The 20884-nt window shown below is 41.7% G+C and overlaps 1 protein-coding gene across 4 annotated transcripts; it reads right to left on the bottom strand.

Moving 5' to 3' along the window:
* Window positions 1-2241: 2241 nt before the first annotated feature.
* Window positions 2242-20215, bottom strand: igf1 (insulin-like growth factor 1). Of its 4 annotated transcripts, none has more exons than XM_037761112.1 (5): window positions 19573-20207; window positions 17150-17309; window positions 5650-5903; window positions 5389-5424; window positions 2242-4474 (listed from the first exon to the last, which is right to left on the bottom strand). In XM_037761112.1, exons 1-5 carry the CDS (start codon window positions 19618-19620, stop codon window positions 4415-4417), a joined length of 558 nt encoding a protein of 185 aa, XP_037617040.1. In that variant the 5' UTR covers window positions 19621-20207; the 3' UTR covers window positions 2242-4414. The 4 variants fall into 4 exon arrangements, with proteins under 4 accessions (XP_037617040.1, XP_037617038.1, XP_037617037.1 ...); XM_037761110.1 differs by lacking the exon at window positions 19573-20207 and adding an exon at window positions 19150-19320; XM_037761109.1 differs by lacking the exons at window positions 2242-4474; window positions 5389-5424 and having other exon boundaries at window positions 5432-5903; window positions 19573-20215.
* Window positions 20216-20884: the final 669 nt, after the last annotated feature.

The following is a 20884-nucleotide window of genomic DNA, read 5'->3' as shown; positions in this document are numbered from 1 at the left end:
GAGGCCAATGTGCTCTTGAGAACCTTCAATGCAGCACAATATCATTTCATTGTAACCTTCCCCAGCTCTGTGCCTCAACACCATCCTGTCTCTGAGCTCTGCAGGTCAGTTGTGAGACCTTTATATAAACAGGTGTTTCCAAATCAGGTCCAATCAGTCGAATTCACCACAGCTGCACTCCAGTCAAGCCATAAGAACGTCTCAAAGGTCATCAGGAGAAATGAGAGGCACCTGTGTCACGGCAAAAGGTCTGAATACTTGTGGCAATGTGATATTTCAGTGTTTTCTTTTTAATACATTAACGAAAATTGTATTGTTAGTACTGTGCATGAAAAAAAAGACTCTGCAGCCGTTTCTGTGATGTTGACAAGTGGTTTATTCAGCAGGAATGGTGAACAATTTGTCAGTATTTTTTTTTTCTACAGAAGGCAATCGAGCACCATAAATAACAGCGCTGTAATCAAACAGTTTCTTGGACAGTGAGCTTTTACGTTACGTTTTCTCATTAAACACCTCACGGAGTCGTGAATCTCTCGCTCCCACATTTTATTGATTTTTATTTATATAAACAGAAATGTTTGAATGACTCATCGTTGCATGATTTGAAGTTGCTTTTCTTCAAATATACCAGATACACAGAGGGACTTTTGTCTGGCTCACGTTGCTATCTCTTACATTACAAGCTGTATTTCAGGTACCGGAGACAGTGTGTGAAGAGCGTATTGTAGCTGCAGTGCAGTTCAGACAAGGATGGCATCTATTGATATATAACCATCTGGTTAGTTCATGGTATACTAATGCTGAGTGAGGCTTTGTTCTCATTAAAAAGTCTTTGGTTTGTACTGTAGATCTGAAAATCAGAGTACCAGAGTTGTTCCACAACCAGCTTCTTTTTTTATTTTTTTCAGCCGCCAGATCGACTGATAATACAATTTTTAAGGAATAGACACCAGAGTTCATCTGCAAATTCCTGTGTTGATCGTCACGGATAAAAACACACTTTTAAATTAATCGGTGAAAATAATTCAAAGAGCTGCTAACAAATGATTTGGTCAAAATAAATTAAAACTCCTGGTTTATTCTTAAAGGGAGACTATGTAACGTACTGAGGCGACCCCGTCTCCTACAAAATTATGTTCCCATAAACTGCTTTCTCAATTACGTTTCAGTTCAAGCAGTACGTTTGGGGCTAAAGTTAGAGCTGAAACTGCTCAATCTATTCCTTACAATTTGGCTCTTGTATTTTTTTTAAATGGAAAGGGTAAAAAAGATCATCTCAGAACATCTTACGTACTCGATACCCACTCATAGTACAATGGTTAGAAGTTTCGCTCCAAACCAGTTGATGGAAACGCGACTTAATCCGCATTTACATTTTTTGCAACATTTCAAAAGTTCGCTTAAAATTCGCTTGACAATAGAGAGGCGAAGTCCCGCCCCTTCCAGTGGACCACCACGAGACCTTATTTCGGAAAATTTTTGAAAGGTAGTCAACGGAGAGAGATTCTTTGATCCCGTTTGAATTGCGCCATGAATCACACATATGATGTTTGTCAATTTAAAACTTTATTTTGCAAGTCAAGAAAGTCTCAGTTTGTTGTGTCAGACTGTGAAAATATGTAATTAGAAAGACGACACACCCGAAAGTGACGCAAGTGACGTCTCTCTCTCTGAAGCTACGATGCCTCTGTGTTTTCCTACTGGCACGAACTCACACCAGCAACGGGTTCTGATCGTTCTGTCTCTTCCTGGCTGATAAAAAGACCAGGAGTCGCTGGATAAAACACATCAGGTAAGATAACGTTACATCTGTGCGTGGATCATTGCTTAGTTAGTTAGCTAGTTAGTGTTGGTGACATATTGATATTGTGCGAGACGAGAGATGAAGTTCACCGAAACAAAATGATACGACAAACGACAAAAGACTTTCTTGACTTGCAAAATTATTTTTTAAATTAACAAACATCATATGTGTGATTCATGGCGCAATTCAAACGGGACTAAAAGAATATTTGTCTCTCGCCATTGACTACCGTTCATATTTTTCTCCAAAATAAGGTCCCATGGGGTCCACGGGAAGGGGCGGGACTTCGCATCTCCATTGAATGAAAACACGGCTATTGATTAACAGTTTCTGACTCTAGAGAATCATGGGAAATGAAGGCAAATCTAATACGCCATTATCCTGTAATTACCACTTGTAGCCACAGAGGCCGCTGTTCAGCAAAAAGTTACGTAGTCTCGCGTTAAGTGTTTTTAATAATCAATAACCTTTGCTTCCAGTAAGGTGCATGAACACACACACCTCAGGACAGACAAAAGCACACCATGACTTTTAACAATCTCAATACAATTGGAAGAATCACAGTTCACAGTACTTTTGTCAAGTTATTTGGCATAAGGGATCTATATTGAGAAAATAATTCAAAAACAGTAGAAAAAATAGCATTTTGCCTTCTTGGGACCACAACATGGTATTTTTTTTTTTTTTTTATATATCTCCATGCATTCACAGATTTCACACAGATACATTTACTCGCTTACACTACTACCTTATTGAAACAGCTTACAAATAAAAACACTATTAAAATGGTGGCCACAAGGCTGTGCAAAAGGGAAGACCTCCGATGTAAGCCCTGCCATCTGTCCGTCTTAGCCATCTCTTGCAAGTAACAAACTACAAAATAGCACCATTATACAGTGGATAGGATTCTTAATACAGTTTTGTTATATGAAACCATCATGTACAATGAATGATAGTAATGCATAGGTTAACATAAATGGGAATACTGTTTGATTATACACAGGCAGAGGAGGCAGAGGCAGAGATGAGATGTCTTGGGCGGTTTGTGCGATAAAATGACTGTAAATCCGCATGGAGGCTTGAACAAACAGCCGCGACTGTCGGTCCTCATGCAAGGACTTCTCAGAACTGGCTTTTCATGAAACGTGTGTGTGTGTGTGTGTTTGACCCTTGCTCACAGTTACACAACTCTTATGTGGGTGCTTTATATGTGTGTTTGTGTACTGTTATATGTGCGCCGTATCTCCAGGAAGACTTTTTTTGGTTTGCAATATTTACCAAATTGTTTAATCTGCATGTTTCTCCGGTGGACTTTGCGACGGATGCTGCCGAGTTTTTTGTTGTACTCTCGCCATGATGGGCAGGTGATGCAGTCCAAGCGACAACTGAAGTAGCAAAGTTCTCGGCCTCGATAAAAACAAACAAAATATAACCGGCCGAGATCGATCAATTGATCGTTAAACTTCCCGTCTAGGTGGTTATTGTTGGAGCCTCTCCTTTTTTTTTGGCTTCGAAATGTAGGTGTTGAAAGATTTGGGAACATATTGAAAAATATTTTACTTTTCGCAGAACGCTTGTTGACTTGCCGTGACTAAACTTTCATAACTCATGCTTAACCTTGAACCTCCGCTCTGACTCAAATGTTGATCACCGGGGACTGGACAGATTTGGCCACGATTGTCGCAATTTGACTTATTCCACTGGCTTATGCCAAATGTACTTTGAATCCACTAGATGACCCATTTCTGACAACCAAACAAGCACCATGAAAAAAACCTTCATCCAATTTAGCTTCTGGTTAATTAGTTTCTCTTGTTTTTGTGCTTCCCACCTTCCTTAAAATCCCCTCTAATGGTGCTTGATCTGTTGTTGTAGAAGTGTTTTGGATTGCCGACTCAGTCCTCAGGTTCTCAACACTTCCTGAGGTTTAAGAGGGATTTTTGGATCGGACTCAAACCTTCATGGGACTCCACTTAGACAGCTGAGAAGAAGGGATTTGACTTCAAGGTAAAATAACTACAACAATGTCTGATAATAAAACCACCTGGTCTTTGTCCTTTAAAGCTGTTTTTAAAAAATAATCCTCAGTAATGCGTGGTGAAAACAGGCTGAAGATAATTTAACTGGGGTAGTAACTGTTATATGTGACAAAAGGTGACAAAGTATTACCAAAGGAGTGAATGAATCCACTCTCGGACTGAAAGGGTTTACCTCCGGGACGGGATGGAGCACTCATTCTCACCGCCGCTCTCTGATTGGCTGATCCGTTCCCACCTTTCCTGGCGCCATGGGGGGATGCTGCAGCTCACACATGGAGGTATAATAAGCTCTTGTTCGTGTCTCAGCAGCTAAACTAGTCTGTTACATTGCATTAACAAGGAATTCCTCCCGATATGGAATGGTGCAGTGTATAAAATAATCACAAGATCCCTCATCAAACCCTTAAACACCACTTAGCTCTCCGGTTTCAATCATTTTGAAGAGCTTTTCGGACCTTTGTTAGCGTCCTCTTTGTTTTGTTTTACAGTGAACCATTCCACAGGGGTACCAGGTAAGGCCACTCCCTTCTCTCTTCCCAAGTCGCTGGGCATTTGTCCATTCGCTCCGTCACTACATTCTGTAATTTCTGCCCCCCGTGTTGCCTCGACTTGAGTTTTTCTGATGCACTTCCTGCAATAAAGGAGAAACACATTTTAGAGACATGTAACAGGAGAGAGAGAGAGAGAGAGAGATTGATTTATATTTTTATGTTTGTTGCATGTGACCCTTCCCTCTCTTCACAATATACAACATTAATTCAGCACCCCCCGTCAACGGACAGCGACAAATAGTAAACAGAGTTTTGCATGTCTACTCATTCTGTCTAAACCCGGCAATTCTGCACAGTTGCAGATAAAGTTTAGGCTACACTAATATTATTAGTACTCTACTATTTGTAGAATTAGATTCCAGTGGTGGCTGCGTAGAATTGTTTCCGACTTGTGTGATCCAAACATTTCCAAAAAAAAAAATCATTAAAAAGAACGTACGCACGGTGCATACAGGATTACGGCTGCCGGCGCCACTGCACACGGAGATACACTGAACGTGATATGCTCGCTTCATCTCCGGAACCTCGCATGTGTCAGTGTGTTATGGTGAGACGCCAGAATTTCAGCACATAATGTACAGTAGCAGAGTGGAGATTCTGCCTGGGGAGCGGGAGTGCCACTGGGTCTACCACAAAAACCACTTAGTTCCTTCTCTTGCTAATGGTTTTCTTTTTTGAGAGAAGGGTAAAAAGCACACGGTCGAATCTTTAAAAGGATCACACTCTCCCGCAGGTTGGCAACTCGAGGATGAAACAGAGTCTGCATTTAGACCTCACGCTTTCTTTCTTTCTTTCTTTCTTTCTTCCTTTGGCAAAGAGATTAAGATTTCAGAACAAAGATTGTTTAAATGAATCTCTCTCATTTCAAAATAAAGGTTGCTCTGCTTTTGGAACTCTTTGAGAATGTCAGAGTGGAGATCGTATGGTTTATAATGACTAAATGAATGAAAAATAACAATAAAATGTAATAAAAAGTATCCACTGGCATGCATACCTTGAAGGATGAATGACTATGTCCAGGTAAAGGTCTCTGTGGGAGGAAAATGAAGCCACTTTAAGTTGTCTTGCTGTACAGTAAGCTTCTAGCAAACTTGAACCTATCTGTAATTTCATACTGAATGAACAGATATGAGTGTAGTATCAATCTTCTTATCCAATCCAAAACATCAATCCTATTCTCTTTGTATCTTACACATTTCTTGATGAGTAAATCTTTTTTTTTTTTAAGAGTGTATCTGTTTAGTGCTGGGCTCACCTTCTTGTTTTTTGTCTTGTCTGGCTGCTGTGCTGTCCTACGCTCTGTGCCCTTGTCCACTTTGTGCCCTGCGGTACTAACCTTGGGTGCTCTCGGCATGTCTGTGTGGCGCTGTGCACGCACAGAGCGAGCAGCCTTGCTAGTCTTGGCAGGTGCACAGTACATCTCCAGGCGCCGCAGCTCACAGCTTTGGAAGCAGCACTCGTCCACGATGCCACGTGACCGCCGTGCGTTGGGGCCATAGCCTGGTTTACCTGTTTGAGAGGAACAAGCAGGAGGATGAATTAGTTTTGGCGACAACATAGCTGGTCATTACCGCTGAATCTACAGCTGATAAAATCTAACAACAGTTGTCCTTTCAGCCAACAACTTTTGTCTTCCTCTTTCTGAAGTCAAGGACTCGTTGTTCTGAAAGTTACTAAGAATTTCGAGTGGTAAATCTCATCACTGTAAAGGCTTTTGCACACCAAGTCCAAAACGTGTCAATCACGTTTACACACCGACTCCGAAACGTTCGTCCGTCATTCATGTTTTTGCCACATAAAGAGCCACATAAAACCAAACGTCATCATCCAAAACGGTTCATATGATTTTCTACGAAAAGTTATTCCTCATTTTTCGTGTGTATTCTTACAAATGTCCAGGAACACGTTTCAATTTCTGCTTGTTACGTGAATACAAGTCTTCTCAAAATATACTTCCATCTTGACGGGAAACAACTTGGTTAGGTTTGGGAAAAGATCGTGGTTTGGATTAAAATAACTACGCTTGAAATACTTGGCTAGGTTTAGGCAACAAAACTACTTAGGTGTAGGAAAATATCGTGGGAATGGCGTTACTTAGGTACGGAAGTTGCGTAACAAGTCAACATTTGGGTTAAGTCACAGAAGTGGAGTACCTTAAGTGCGGAAGTTCCGTAACTCACAGGGGGTACGAATAGCGGCCTCCTGCGCGAAAGTCGGGTGTTTTTAGACCCATTTACCCGGCCCCGACCTATGTAATGTTTGTGGCTCTTGAAACCAGGGATGGTCGCAAAACAAAGGATGTAGGAAAGATTAGACAGTAGTGATTGTGGTCTAGGCAGCTAAACGATAGCTTCTTGCTATTGTCATTTATTCATTAGCTGGTTTGGGACTACCGCTATCCATTGCATCCACATAATTAATTCCGTTTGATGATGAATTAAAAAAATGCATACGCAAAATTTGGTGTGCAAAGGCCATAAACTGCATGCTGTGAGACAACGGACAGGCTTGACATGCGTAGCAACTGTAACTAAGGGGAGAGGGGTTTATCGAACAGTCGATTCAACTTATATAAATCATTTTTTTTTAATATCTGTTAGCAGATTTAATCAAATTAATTGTGGCTAGTGGCCAGACACTGTGCTTGTAATAAAGCAGTGATAACGGCCAGGTCATGGGTCTCAGTCCTCGGATACAAACAGCCTTAATGACATGGATTTCTTCCGTGTATAATTTACAGCGTATCACGTTGCACACTGTGGACCCGTTTTGGCAGCTGCCTCCCTGTAAAAAAAGGGGCCGCAGTCACCCAAACGTTGAGAATATCACGCTCAGCCATTTTGGCCCAGGTATCTTTTACACAGAGGTCCGTCCGGCGAGGCCAAACCACAGAGCCCTCTGGGTCTCCATCAACCTGCAGGAACAGCCAGGCGGACTTTGAGGCCGCACCCCCGTTGGCTATACCCCACCGTTCATTCACATTTTCATTTGGCACCGTGGAGAACATGGATGCTGAAGACGGTGGCACCCAAGAAACAGTAGAGGTGTGTTGTAGTCCAGATTATCACTGAGGTAATTTAAAGGTTTGATACTCTCAGTGGCCACATTAAGTTACCATGACGCCAATACTCACTTCCTTTTTCAACTCCCTTACCCCCTAAAACCAACCCTTATTTGGTGGCCTTTAGAAAAACGCAGACTCTCCATTAACAATTCCCCGCTCACCTTGAGCAATATAGCGCTGATGGGCTTTTCCCTGTTACCAAATAAAATAATAATAATTTAATATGGCATTTACAAGGAGGAAATGCCTTTCCCTCTCAGAGTTAATAGCTCTTGGCTCAGAAGCCTGCCAGTGCTGACAAAGTGCATTAACTTCTGCTCCCTGTCTGCCTTGTCCTGACAATGCTGTTCTGGACAGAGAGCGGCTTTCATTCAGAAACAGAAGCATCTTTCTCCTCGGACCCCCAGACACAAAGCACATAATGGAGGTGTGAATGAGAGGGAGGAAACGGTGGGGGGGGGGGACAATAGAGAGGCTTTCATGTTGCACATCAGGTATGAATGATGCTAAAAATACACTGTACACCTGCATTATTTAGGGAACAGAAGAACCAGATTCACTCAGATCTCAAACTGCCAAAGGGGATGTGTTGAATTAAATATGTAGATGACAAATTTAGCTTTTTACATTTGCATTTTTCACCTTTTATCGCCAGGTATTCCGCTGTGTTTCTTTCTTGTCACTCATCTGAACAAACAAGCTTTTTCTTCCCTGCGGTGTGCATCATGGGGACAAGCCTTTGGCCGCTATATTAACACCTGATGTCAAGGAATTTAGAAAGAGAGAAATATGACGTTGAGCCCTGGCTGGCGATTATATAATGGCTTCTGAAAGCCAAAAGAGGGGCCGTGCCTCGTTGCCTGGCCTGTTTTTCAATCCCTCCCAATAAAGCCTTACAAATTAACATCCGCTATTATTCTGAAAATAGCTTGCAACCCTGCTGCACAAACAGCTGGAAGGGAGAGAAAAATCAGCTGGCACCGGTTGTAACATGTAGGATAATCAGCTCGGGCAGGTTTGGGAAAAACACGCATATAATAATCAGGTCTAAAAGCTTTGGAAGGTTTTAAATGCTTCAATACCACGGATAGCTGCTGTAATCCCTCATAAAGAGTTGTTTTCTGTGACTGTTGTTACACAAATAAGGGTAAACAACCTTTTCTGCCAGTGCTTCCCGCCTCGCGGCCCTCTGCTGTTCGACATGGACTCTGGGTGGAGGATTTCAGGGATCACGCACGGTGATGGAGGAGGGTTTCAGGTCAGGGTTAGAAAAGCGTGTGTCAGCGTTTTTCAGCCATCATGACGAGGCAGTTATGTCGAGTTGATTTTTGGCACACGCACATACACTTTCTGTACATTTACAGTAATATATAAGGAATCAATGGGTCTGTTGGGACAACTAAAGGAAGTTCATTTACAGGAATATGCCATCGAAGATCTATCTTTTGAGTATCAAATACTCATCACCCGGTCTCACCGATTGGCGTATGAATGACGGTAATTTGGAAGTCATTTCACCTGCAATAACAACTTCTTTGCTGCTATTGGCGTGTCATGTGTACGCTATGTAGTCTGTACTGACTGTAATGCAAACGCATTTGCATAAATATGCTACACTACACTAGTGATGTAGAATACAAATTGAGAAAGACAAGCTAGTGGCGGGTGGGCGGGTGGTTGGGGAGATGGATGTGTCCAACAAACACATGACTTTCAACCAGCAGACGGGAGTTCGAGACCAACACGTTGTCATCCCAACTCGTCACAAACGGACGCTTTGTCACGGACGCTTTGGCGTCACATTATTGTTGCCATCAAAACCACTATAGTTACCTTTACACCACTATAACCACTATATACATGGTTGGGCTTAAAACTACTACGTTTGTAAAGTGAGAATGACACTGAACGTTGTGAACATGACACACAAACGAACAGCTGATTGTAACGTGGCGCACGGGACACAAACAGCGGCCTCCTGGATGAAAGCCATGTGTTTGTTGGACCCATACACCTCCCCTCGCCCATGTGTCTTTTTGCTCTTTAAACTCCGTCGCCACACTCCCGGCGCACTTCCTCGGAGCATTTACTGTTGCCGTGGATGGGTTTACATTGTAGTTAATGGAACGCCTGGTGTGTTTCATACCGGCGCTAAAGGGTGCCGTGTGCAGTGGTACTGAACGCCATGGGAATGAGAACGAGCTGTCGAGACCGGTGTTCGTGTCCCAAAGCTACATTAGTGACGTTTGTGAACTTATGTTACTTTGTTTAATTAGTTTACATAGTTATTTCAAACCCAACTATGATGTTTTTCCTAAACCTAACTAAGTAGTTTTATTGCCTAAACATAACCGCAACTGTTTCACGGTTACAGAAGTGCAATGCTAAATCGGTAGAATACTTAAGGGCCTGCGTTGTAGGGCCGCGTTACTTCGGATAACGGTGAGACGAATGTCAGAGTAAAACATCCATGAGTTTGAAAGCTTATCAGACGCCAAAACGCTGTACAGTGCAACTTTGGAGAGTTATCATGGTGAGCATCATTCTAGGTACAAATACTCCATTGACATTACAAATTAATCTACCGATGATGTGCACATGCATGTATTTGATTGACCGATGCAGCACCTTGCCAGATGATGTCATATTTTATTTTGGCAAAGTTGAGCCAGGTATATTTTTTTTGTTGGACGACCTTGGATTTTTCTTGCCAGCGCTCTCATTGAAATGAATGAGGGTGCTGTCTGAACACGACCTTATGCTGCTGAGTGGTTTTAGACGTTTCTATGGGTATTTTAATATGTTCTGGCATATTTTTTGTTTTGTGTTCTGTTGCGAATAAATTGCATCTGCCGTGAATCCAAGCTGACTAAAGCCGCCGTTCGAGCAGGCTACGAACTTTTCATAAACACCTTTCCAGTGCTTGAAACTATAAAGCGTATTCCTTTGGACTGGAGCGCCTTAACAGAAAACTATGCGGTAGCACAAACTGTTTTCAACCTGTCAGATTTAGTGTCGACTAAGCGTTTCATCTGATGCCACTGCACCGCTCCAGCTAGCATCTTTTGGTTTGGTGTTTGACAGCCTCAGCACACATAGCGTTCATTCCTCCAAGGAGCGGCACTGATGGCTGGATTCCTCCATTCCAGAGTGGCACAGAAAGCATCTGAGTTTTACAGCTTGGTCATGGTCAATAAAAAACAGTGGATTCTTGGAGCCTGTGCGCTGCTCTTCCTGCGAAGTGTCAAGCAGTTTACGGCTGGGCAGGGACTATAAGGGCTGCTAAAGTACTGGAAACTACCTCTTTATCACTGGTACCACAAAGAGTTTATGGCATGAGTGAAGTGTTCCTCACATTACTGCGCCACTGGAATCTTATCCAAAGGCACTGCCACTAGATTTAAGGGTCACGGAGTTATCAATATAGATTTAGATCAGAATGGATTTATTATAAGACATAATTCAGAAATTATTGAATTGTATAAAAAAGAAAAGATCCCATTGATAATTGGGAGAGAATAACCCGGAGAGAGGGTTAATAAATGTACAGCGTTCTTTAACTTAATCAATGTTAGAAATAAGGGTAGTTATGGCACGTGTCCACAGGGGTGTTTTTGGACGGTGGTGACGTTTGTAATGCGTTTTCCGTACTTTTGTTACGTTGTTTCCGTAAGTATTTTATTAAGTTTAGTAATTATTTTAAGCACAACCATGATGTTATTTTCTAAACCTAACTAAGTTGTTTTGTTGCCTAAACCTAACTGCAGCCGTTACCATAGTTTTGTTGCATGGCATTAAAAATGACACGTAAAAAGAGGCGTAAAAAAGGCTATAATGCGATCTCACGCGAAATGTCCTTGTAATGCCTTGTCATTCCAGCATGTCCTCATTCCCAGGGTGTCAAATGCAGAGACAGCCATCGCCGGTATGAAACACACCAGATGTTCCATTAACTAAAATGTAAACCCGTCTGCGGCAATGGTAAACTCTCTGAGAAAGTGCACGTAGTTTAAAGAGCATAAAGACACAACGGTCGGGCGGGAGGGAAGTGGATGTTTGTTCGTGTCCCGTGTTTACTTTAGTGTCATTTTCACTGTACAACTATACAAGCGTGGTAGTTTCAAGCCCAACCATGTAGTTCTTTCCTAAACCTAACTGCAGTGGTTTTGATGCCAAAAAGAAAGTGACGCCAAGGGGCGGTACGTGACGAGTCGGGATGAGAACGTGTTGGTCATTCATACGCTTTCCCATGAGATCGGGCTGAGTGATCAATAGTGTGCAGGATTCTTTGGTTCGTTTACAACTGGAATGTGAAATGAAAGACAATTTATGAGACTACCTAAGGTGAACAAGAAAGGATGCCATAAATGGTATGAACCTCGGTGATCTCTGCACTAATGCAACTAGATATATCCTCGTTTTTCTTTGTAGAGGTCCGACATTATGTGATTGGATTAAAGTGATGAAGAGTCTCAAAGGTAAAGCACTGTTTAGTCCCAGAGTGTCCTCAAATCCCTCGTGTCTCAACTTCAGCTAATGTACAGATCTAAATCTGGAGGACGCCTGCCTGTCCTTTTCATGAGATGCCTCTTTGTTCCGCCGAGCAGTAATTCACAGAAGGGTCGGAGAGTTTTGGTTCAGGTCTTAATAGGAAAACGACACCTTTTTCCTCAGTGATGGAGAGGACACAGGAGGTCTTTCTTCAGACCTCAGTGCTTTCCGCTGTGTGTCCAGGTCCAGTATAAAACCAGGGGAAGAGAGGGGCGGGGGTGTCCTGATCATCCTGTAATCCACATAATCCCCTGCTGCTGAGGGACAAGGCCTAGCTATGTGTGTGTTTGAGTGCGTGCATGTGCGCGTGCATGCATGTGACATGCTGTTTGTACCTCTCTCCAGCTCCAATGGCTTTGAATAAAATTGACAGGGACAAACTGAAGAGGAAGTCTCATCTCCTTTCCACCTTCACATCAATACAAGCCAAAAAAAACACCTAAAAATATGGCCACGTTTCATATTTGGCAGAACGTTGTGTGCCAACAACTGGCCCAAAAATGAGGGATTATTCCATTTTGTCGTAATTCAAGAGAGTTTGCGCATCATTCATGTCACAAAAATCAACAGTAAGATTATATATATACGCTCGCTCTAGAATAAATGTGAATATTTTAGAGCGAGAACTGATAAAATATGAAGTGACTTAGGACTGGGAGCCACTTAGCACTCACACTTTAGCCAAAAAACTCCCATAACAGATCTGATTCATGGAATGAACATCGCTGTGAAATCACCCCGCGGTCCTGCCTGCTAAAGCATTACAAAGACAACTGAGGATTTCTAGGTCAGGCTAATAATTGGAAAAACTGACTACGGTGGTGTTTTTTTTTTTTCTGTTTCATAGACCGCAGTTTGTTTCACTACCTAAAAAAAAAAAAGATTTCCACCAGCTAGTATTTAGCATTTCTGTCAGGGCAGGAAATCTTAAAATCTGTGCTACTTTGGTGACATGCGTAAGGTGGATTGGCACTCTGAGCACAGAAAGTCGTTGCAACACCGTCTCTGGACACATTATCAATCGGAGGGCTGCCAAGTTCAACACGGCCAGACTGGAGGGGAAGAGTTCAGGGAAAGGAGCTCGCCTCCTTTGGCCAAGCTGTTACGCTGCCATAGACGACGGGACCCAAATGGATTCTCCAGATATTTTTACGCAAACAGCCGCTGGTGCATGTGGCGACCGAAAAAAGCGAGGAGAAGGAAAAGGAATGACGGAGAGAATATGAGAGAGCGAGAGAAACAGAGGAAGACAGCATATTTTCCGAGGCACAGCACCCCGCTGCTCAAACCTCATCGTCTTTTCAGAAAAAAAAAAAAGTGTTCGTGAAATACACCTCTTTTTCAACACAGGAAAATGTGGCATTGATAGATGGACGCCGTGCAGTTCAGTGACTGCACAGTGTAAGGTAATGCGGGAAAGACAAATACATTCCCCGTACCACAAAAAGGTCTGTTCCTGTTTAAGACGTCTATCCTGCATGAGGATTCATGAGTTACATTGGCCTCCGTTCAACACTTTCTCATGAGATGAATATGGACAGTAGTGCTGCACGTCTGTAGCCTGTGAGAAACATTTACAAAGCTGTCGTAAAACTCTGCGATCAGTAGCCAACACTTTGTCACATTCACACATCATCCAATCTCTGGACACCCTCATACCATGTCAACATCTTGAACATTTCAGCTTTAAGCTACTGCTGCTTCGGACCATTTTACAAACTTTCAAACTGAGATACGAATCGTAGTCTTAAAGATGTGATTCTTGCATCACATAGATGCTAAATGTGATGCATGATTTACTAAAAAGCTCTCTTTGATCACGTAGTCCCACCATCTTCCACCGTCTCTCAGCCTACATGAAGAGAACATGGTCATTTATGCAAGCGAAGTGCTGCAGCAGAGGGAATCCAAAGACCAAAAAGTCTTAACTGGCAGAAAACTGGCAATCGAGCAGGCTGTCACGACCACTTCACAGCATGTGGGTGTTGCCAGCAGCATCTGGACGAACAAGACTCGCAGCTTTGCAGCAGCTTGGTGCCTCTCCAACAAAGTCTCTGGCAAACGCCGCGCAAAAAGGGCCCGATGCAGAGAATGATGTTGACTGGTGCTGGAAAAGCTGCATGCAAGGGGTGGAGGAATGTGGCGGCGGGATGGTGGGGAGCAGCAGCAGCAGCAAGGTGCATGGTGACACGACTTCCAGACACAACGCTGATATTGGATGATTCTGCAAAAAACTTGGGATTACGTTTAATGACATTTTGGACAATCTATGCTACCGTTTTAAAGTATTTCTACAATGTCTGTGGATGGCAACAACAATGATGTAGGATATAGTTATGGTTGGGGGGGTTATGCGTTTTTTTAATCCGTCATCCGATAAAAATCGTTCTGCACAGAAACCTTGCACACTGAGTCTGATGCGTTTTATTATTCTATTCGTTGCGAAAATTCGTATTATAGGTCAAAACTGAACTAATTACGTGGGTGCACAACACGTTCTCATCCCAACTCGTCACATACTGCCGCGGCTAACCGAGTTGCTTCCTGTGAAGGCGGAAGTTTATTTTGAAAGGACTGTATGTGTGGTGTTACGTGCAGACATTGACATATGTTGCTCGACATTCGTAGGAAACGAACAATAAGGAATAACTTTTCGTAAGACATCATACGAAACGTTGTATGAGGATACGTTGAACCATACCATACGTTATCATGCACAGATCGTTTATAACGTTTGCATTGGATGCTAAAAACTGGCATTGAACGTAATCCTGGGTTTTGCTGAATTGTCCAGTATCAATGTTTTTGTCTGGCGACAGCACTGGATGGTTAAAGGATGCTACACTGTGCTTCCTTGATCATTCAACGTCCTCTGAGGCAAAGCAGAGCCATCACCATCACATCACGTGTTATAAGAACACAATGTCGGAGCACATCTTCAGCTGCCTCATAAAAGGATGCTTTGTTGGTATCATGAGCAGGTGTTAAAGGCTGAAGCAGGTATCATAGGCGCAGTCACCACCAACAGCAAAAAAATTCAACCAGCACGACAGCATGATTTGGTTCAAACAGGAAAAAAACAACAGCCCATTCAAAAACAGCCATTTGGACTTTCCAGAAGTATCAAAGATGTGAAGTGCTGAGGAACAGGACGGCAGCTCAAATCCCACGAAATCTTTGCAGGGGCTATTCAAACACCAGCAATCATTTGCTGTTAGACAACACCAACATAGGTGATCACAGAGTGAAGTGAACAGGCGGTGGACTGAGAAGACGATCACACAAAAATGGCCAAGAATCAAGAGCACCACATGCAGTTTCCAACAAAATGGGTGGAGGATATAGATCATCAAAGCCCTGAATAAACTGCAGAGTGGGCTTTAAAATGGTTATAAATCCAGTGGATTATAACTATTGGATGATTGAATTTAGTACAGACATTCATGGTCCCCAGAGGATGAATCCTAATGACTTTTTTCTCTGGCGCCACCATGAGGTTTTGTGTGAAATCAAATTGATAACTACTAGACAGATTCACATAAAATTTGATGAATTGTAATAACTTTGGTCATCCCTTAAATGTTCCTACAGCGCCATCATCATGTCAACATTTCAACGTGTGTTCAACACTTTGGTTTATGACCAGTTACCTCCAAAACTAATGACATTGCGTGTTAGCATGCTCACGTTAGCATCTAATATATGTCCTTCTCATATCTCGAGAACCGCTCATCCGATCTTCTTCACACTTGGCGGTGTATTGGTGGGTTCTTTGTCGAATTTGGTGCAATTTGGACCCATGACTCGTTCAGTATTAATTAACTTTAAATAAAGAAGTGATCAGCACTCTGAAGCAGACTGAGACGAGCATGTCGTCTGCAGCAGACTTGTAAGAAAGGACCAGTATGTAGCATTTAGGGTAAGTATCTTTTCTTTAGTGCATAATCACCTGAAAAAAGGAATTGTTGTGTTTTCGTTAGCTTGGCACAAGGGGGAAGTTTCAGTTGGTTGCAATCTGCAACCGCACCGCTAGATGCCGCCAAATCCTCGACACTGCACCTTTAATTCAGGCTACCACTATAACTCCCTTATCCCTCTGCTGTACTGAGGCACTGAGGCTGGGATACAAATACCGGCCCCTTCCTCCTGGCCCCTAATCTTCCATCAGTCACCAAGTTCTCGGGAAGGTGTATCTACAAACCACTCCAGGTTCAGGTTGAGGCGAAAGCAATCAATTACTGGAAAAGAGAACACTATAGATGCTGCTGATTTCCCACAGAAATCTTATATCTTCTTTTCTTTTTGAAATTGGCAGCTGACAAAGTCTACCACATGTGGAAAAATCTTTCATAACTTTGGGACCGAACCAAACCATTAATAATGGATTGTTATGTCAAAGCTGCACAGGAGTCGCAGGGACAATCAATTATTGTAGAAGAGATACGACGCTCCTCCGGGACATTCCACGCAAATTGGCTTAATTGGTGGACGTCGGCCAAAGAAATGTGAATAATGAGGTTATAAACCTCAGCTCCGTTGCGTTCGAGCCAGCTACACTGCTAATGTACAGTCACACTGTTCGTCTCTGACAGAAGGATCAGGATACATGTCCTGAGAACCACTGGCAGCCGGTGGAACATTGCACCTAACCTCGGTAGCTCCATATATCCTGTGCTGTTCTGGGCTGGGTTGTACCCTTAATGGAAAAATCTGAGATTTAAATCCTGGATTGTTGGTGGAGGGTTTTCTTTGGGTCGCTTTCCCTTCTCTGGTGGAAAAAAAGAAAAAACTTCACTGCAACATTTAGCTTCTACCCCTCCTCTTTCTTAGAGATAGTCAGCCAAATTCCACTTAAAGCCCCTTTGCCCATGGGCAAAAACTGCGATTTGCCACCAACAATATAGTTAATTATCATTATTTAATTTAAGTTTTCAAAAATCTGGGCTCCTGTCCATCAGTGAGAGTGGAGCACGGGATGAACTTAAAGAGAAGATGAAGGAAGAAAGGGAACATTAATGCAGGGGAAAGTCAAGACAAGATGTCAAACTGGCCTGCTTTTTTATTTATGAGCTCGCTGGAGGTGGAGAGCTCTGGGACAGATACAGCCAACCTTTATGAATAAATAAAAAGGTGCACTTACTGAAATAAAAGCCTCTCTCTCCACACACAAACTGCAATGTGTCGACCAGCTCCGCCCCACACAGGGTCTCTGGGCCAGCCCCTGTTGCCGTCGGAGTCAGGCTGAGGACGCACAGCAGTAGTGAGAGGGTGTGGCTACAGGAGATACAGCACATCGCACTCTGCAGCAAGGAAGAGAGAGAGGACAGCTTTAAGGTTTCCACTGCTGCTAAACACAGAGACGGACACAGTTAATCCATGAAGGACAATGGGCCACCAGAACACCCCTCTCCATAATACTCTATCAAACCCCCCCCCACCACCACCACCACCACCACCATCAATATTAACCCATGATTACATTTAACTCCAGTTACAGTCCACACACCACATACAACCATCCTTTTTTTATCCATCATTCTCTTTTAAAACATCATCTTTTTAGCCATCACCATATTAAACACCATACTTTTAGCCATCATTTACTTCTATCTACCTATTTATATTTATTTTACATGATATAGATCTTGCCCAGTTATGTTGGCTTTTTTAAAGTTTTTTTTTAAAGTTTTCTTTCTTTCGTTATTTGTTAATTTATTTAGTTATTTGTTTATTTATTTTTTCTTTATTTCTTTATTTTTTTTCTCTTTCTTTAATTTATTTCTCTCTCCATTTTGTTTTATCCATATTTCATTTCATTTTATTTTATTATGAGGAAAAGGAAGAAAAAAAATAATAAAATAAATAAATCCTCAACTGGCCGGACAAGAGCCATGATGCCTCAGCACCAACTGGGCTCCTCCTCCATCTCCTCTCTCCTCCCTCCAACGCTTGCCTATGGATAGAAAAGGGCATAAGCCCTGAGCTATCAAACCAGGCTCACGAATTTAAGAGTACGAGTACACAGAGCATCACCACACAGACATTTGCATTTTAATTCCATTTAAATTCAAGGGAAGTCATACACTTTTAAAGTCACTGCTCTCATATTGCACCTCTGGAGCACATCTGCATGTTGGTGGCTCAGTGCCTTTGCTCAGTGACACATCAGTGGTGGCAACACTAAACATTTTCCCACATAAAGATTGAACCCAGTGAGTTTGTTTCCTTAACTTCCAGGCTTGCTAAAAAAAGGAAATAAAAGAAGAAATAAAAAGTGGCCACAGATGGTAACTTTACAGGGGTTTTTGGAGATGTGGAGGAAAAATGTATTAAAAACCCAAACTTGCACTTTGGTGCCAGAGTCAAACAAGTCAAACAGGAGGCTGACCAGCATCAGATCTGCTCCCTCTACAGATTCTTTCAAAGCACAGCTCAAGACCCAACTCTTTTCTTTGGCTTTTGAATGTACTTGAATTGTAATTAATAACTAATTGGCCTTTTATAATGCTCATTATAACAGTCTTTTACTCATGGATTTTATCTTGGTCTCTGTCTGTGGATGTGTGAGATTTTGTTGTCTGCTCTGATGACCTGTTTTTATTCTGCACTATGTCTGTAAAGCACTTTGGTCAGCTCATGTTGCTTTAAATGTGTTATAGAAATAAATTTGACTTGACTTCCAATCCAAATAGAAAACACACGTTTCTCCTTATCATCACAGCCCTTTATATATATATCCTCATAAGTTAAAATCAAGCCATATTAATCAATTAAATTAAAAAATCATTACTTTATAATGAGGCTTCAGCGTTTCCCCCCTCCTGTGCCAAAAACCAGCTGTTTTACGCACATTATTACGCACATAACAAAACCAGAAGTGCTTCAAAAAAAAAAAGAAAAAAAAAAAGCAGAATAAGAGATGCAAAAGGAATCTTTTCTGATCCAAAACTGTGAGATGGAAAACTGCTCTCCAGCCAAACCCAGCCGAGGAAGCTGAGTGAGCCAAATATACATAATAAAAAGAATAAACACAGGACACTATCCATCTGAAGTATTTCATCTCCTCTCTCTTTAACCCCCCCAGCAGCCTCAGGTTAGATATTTAGCACTTCATAATAATGCACACTCAGCAGTAATTACTCTGAAAGTTTGCAGAGCTGCATGCATTAGGACTTTCTGGTGCAAAAAAAAGAGAAACCCATTCATCCATCCATCCAGAGCCGAGAAAAGTCATGCACAAAAAGAGAAAAAAAAAGTAAATAAAAGGTAGAGAAGGTGGAGAATCTCTTGTTATCTGTTAAAAAAAAAAATCATCAAGACATGCTGGACAGTTGATATCCAACTGGATAAAAAAAATCAGAATACATGCATGCATTTAAAATCAGAATCCATGCATTCGAAATCAGAATCCATGCATTCGAAATCAGAATCAATGCATTCGAAATCAGAATCCATGCATTCGAAATCAGAGCAATAATGAAACTGTAACAAGTTTTAAACTGAGGATGCTCTGTGCAAAAATGGTGAGCAAGTGAAAGTGATAATATAAAGCAGGTAAGTTACCTTGAAGACATCACATAAATGCCACTGAAAGGAAAGAGCGCTAGACATCCCCACGGGTCTCCTCCTGCAAGACAAAGCCCGGCGAAAAGGAACTTGTTTGAAGTCATTAAAAAACGTGGAGAAAAAGAGGATGAGATGCAGGGGCAATGTCACATCTCAATATTCCCACTTTGTTCCATTGCGCAGGCTCGTTTTTGGAGAAGTGAGATTTAGCGAACAGGAGACGGATTTAGAGAGAAAATCCCTCACATTTATCTACATTACACAGACATTTTCAACAGGAAACAGCTGGGGCAGCATTTTGCCTCCTACTCGTCCTAAGTTATTCATTAAGGATTTTTGGGCACATATTCAAATAACGTCATTTCTCTTTTTTTTTTTTTTTTTTTTTTTTTTCTCAGAATGGGATTGAATTTTGATCTCTCTCTAAGACTTGGTTAGTAGTTCAGATCAAGATAGAAAAAAAAGCTTGTGCTGCACCAGCAGCAGCAGCAGCAGCAGCAGCAGCTCACACTCACACACAGCAGCACACTGTTCTATGAAAGGAAGAGAAGGAGAAGTTAAAGGAGAGCTGGAGGGTTTTGATGTGGCTGCTGGTTGTTTGATTTGATCAACGTTTAAATGAATCATTAAAAACACTTTCCCACTTAGTCACCAGTGTGCTACTAGCTTTAATACTACATAAAAAGCAAAATAAAGAGGCTAAATACATGTAAAGTGAAGTGAATATGAAAAAATTTGACTTTTTTATTGCAATACAGAGCAAATATAAGCCAGAAAAGCCTCCTGTTCTCTCTAAACTTTGTGCTTCTGTGCAGGATTCACTGCTTTTCTGCACGTTGACTCTAATTTCATGTCAGAAATAAGTCAATTATTCTGCTTTTTGCATTGAAATTGAGTCAAAACATGCAGGTTTGTCTGCAAATGAGATATTTTGACATTGTTGTGCATAATTTGGCACCGCTTAATTCCACAGCCCTTCTACCCAATGTCTGATTTGATTAACGTTTAAATGAATCATTAAAAACACTTTCCCACTTAGTCACCAGTGTGCTACTAGCTTTAATACTACATAAAAAGCAAAATAAAGAGGCTAAATACATGTAAAGTGGAGTGAATATGAAAAAAAAAATGACTTTTTTATTGCAATACAGAGCAAATATAAGCCAAACACTTTCCCACTTAGTCACCAGTGTGCTACTGGCTTTAATACTGAATAAAAAGCAAAATAAAGAGGCTAAATACATGTGAAGTGGAGTGAATATGAAAAAATGTGACTTTTTTTATTGCATTACAGAGCAAATATAAGCCA

Source organism: Sebastes umbrosus, chromosome 23 (assembly GCF_015220745.1).
Source record: "Sebastes umbrosus isolate fSebUmb1 chromosome 23, fSebUmb1.pri, whole genome shotgun sequence".
Classification (NCBI taxonomy): Eukaryota; Metazoa; Chordata; class Actinopteri; order Perciformes; family Sebastidae; genus Sebastes; species Sebastes umbrosus.
The sequence above is the reverse complement of the archived record's forward strand: the minus strand, read 5'-3'. Positions and strand labels throughout refer to the sequence as shown.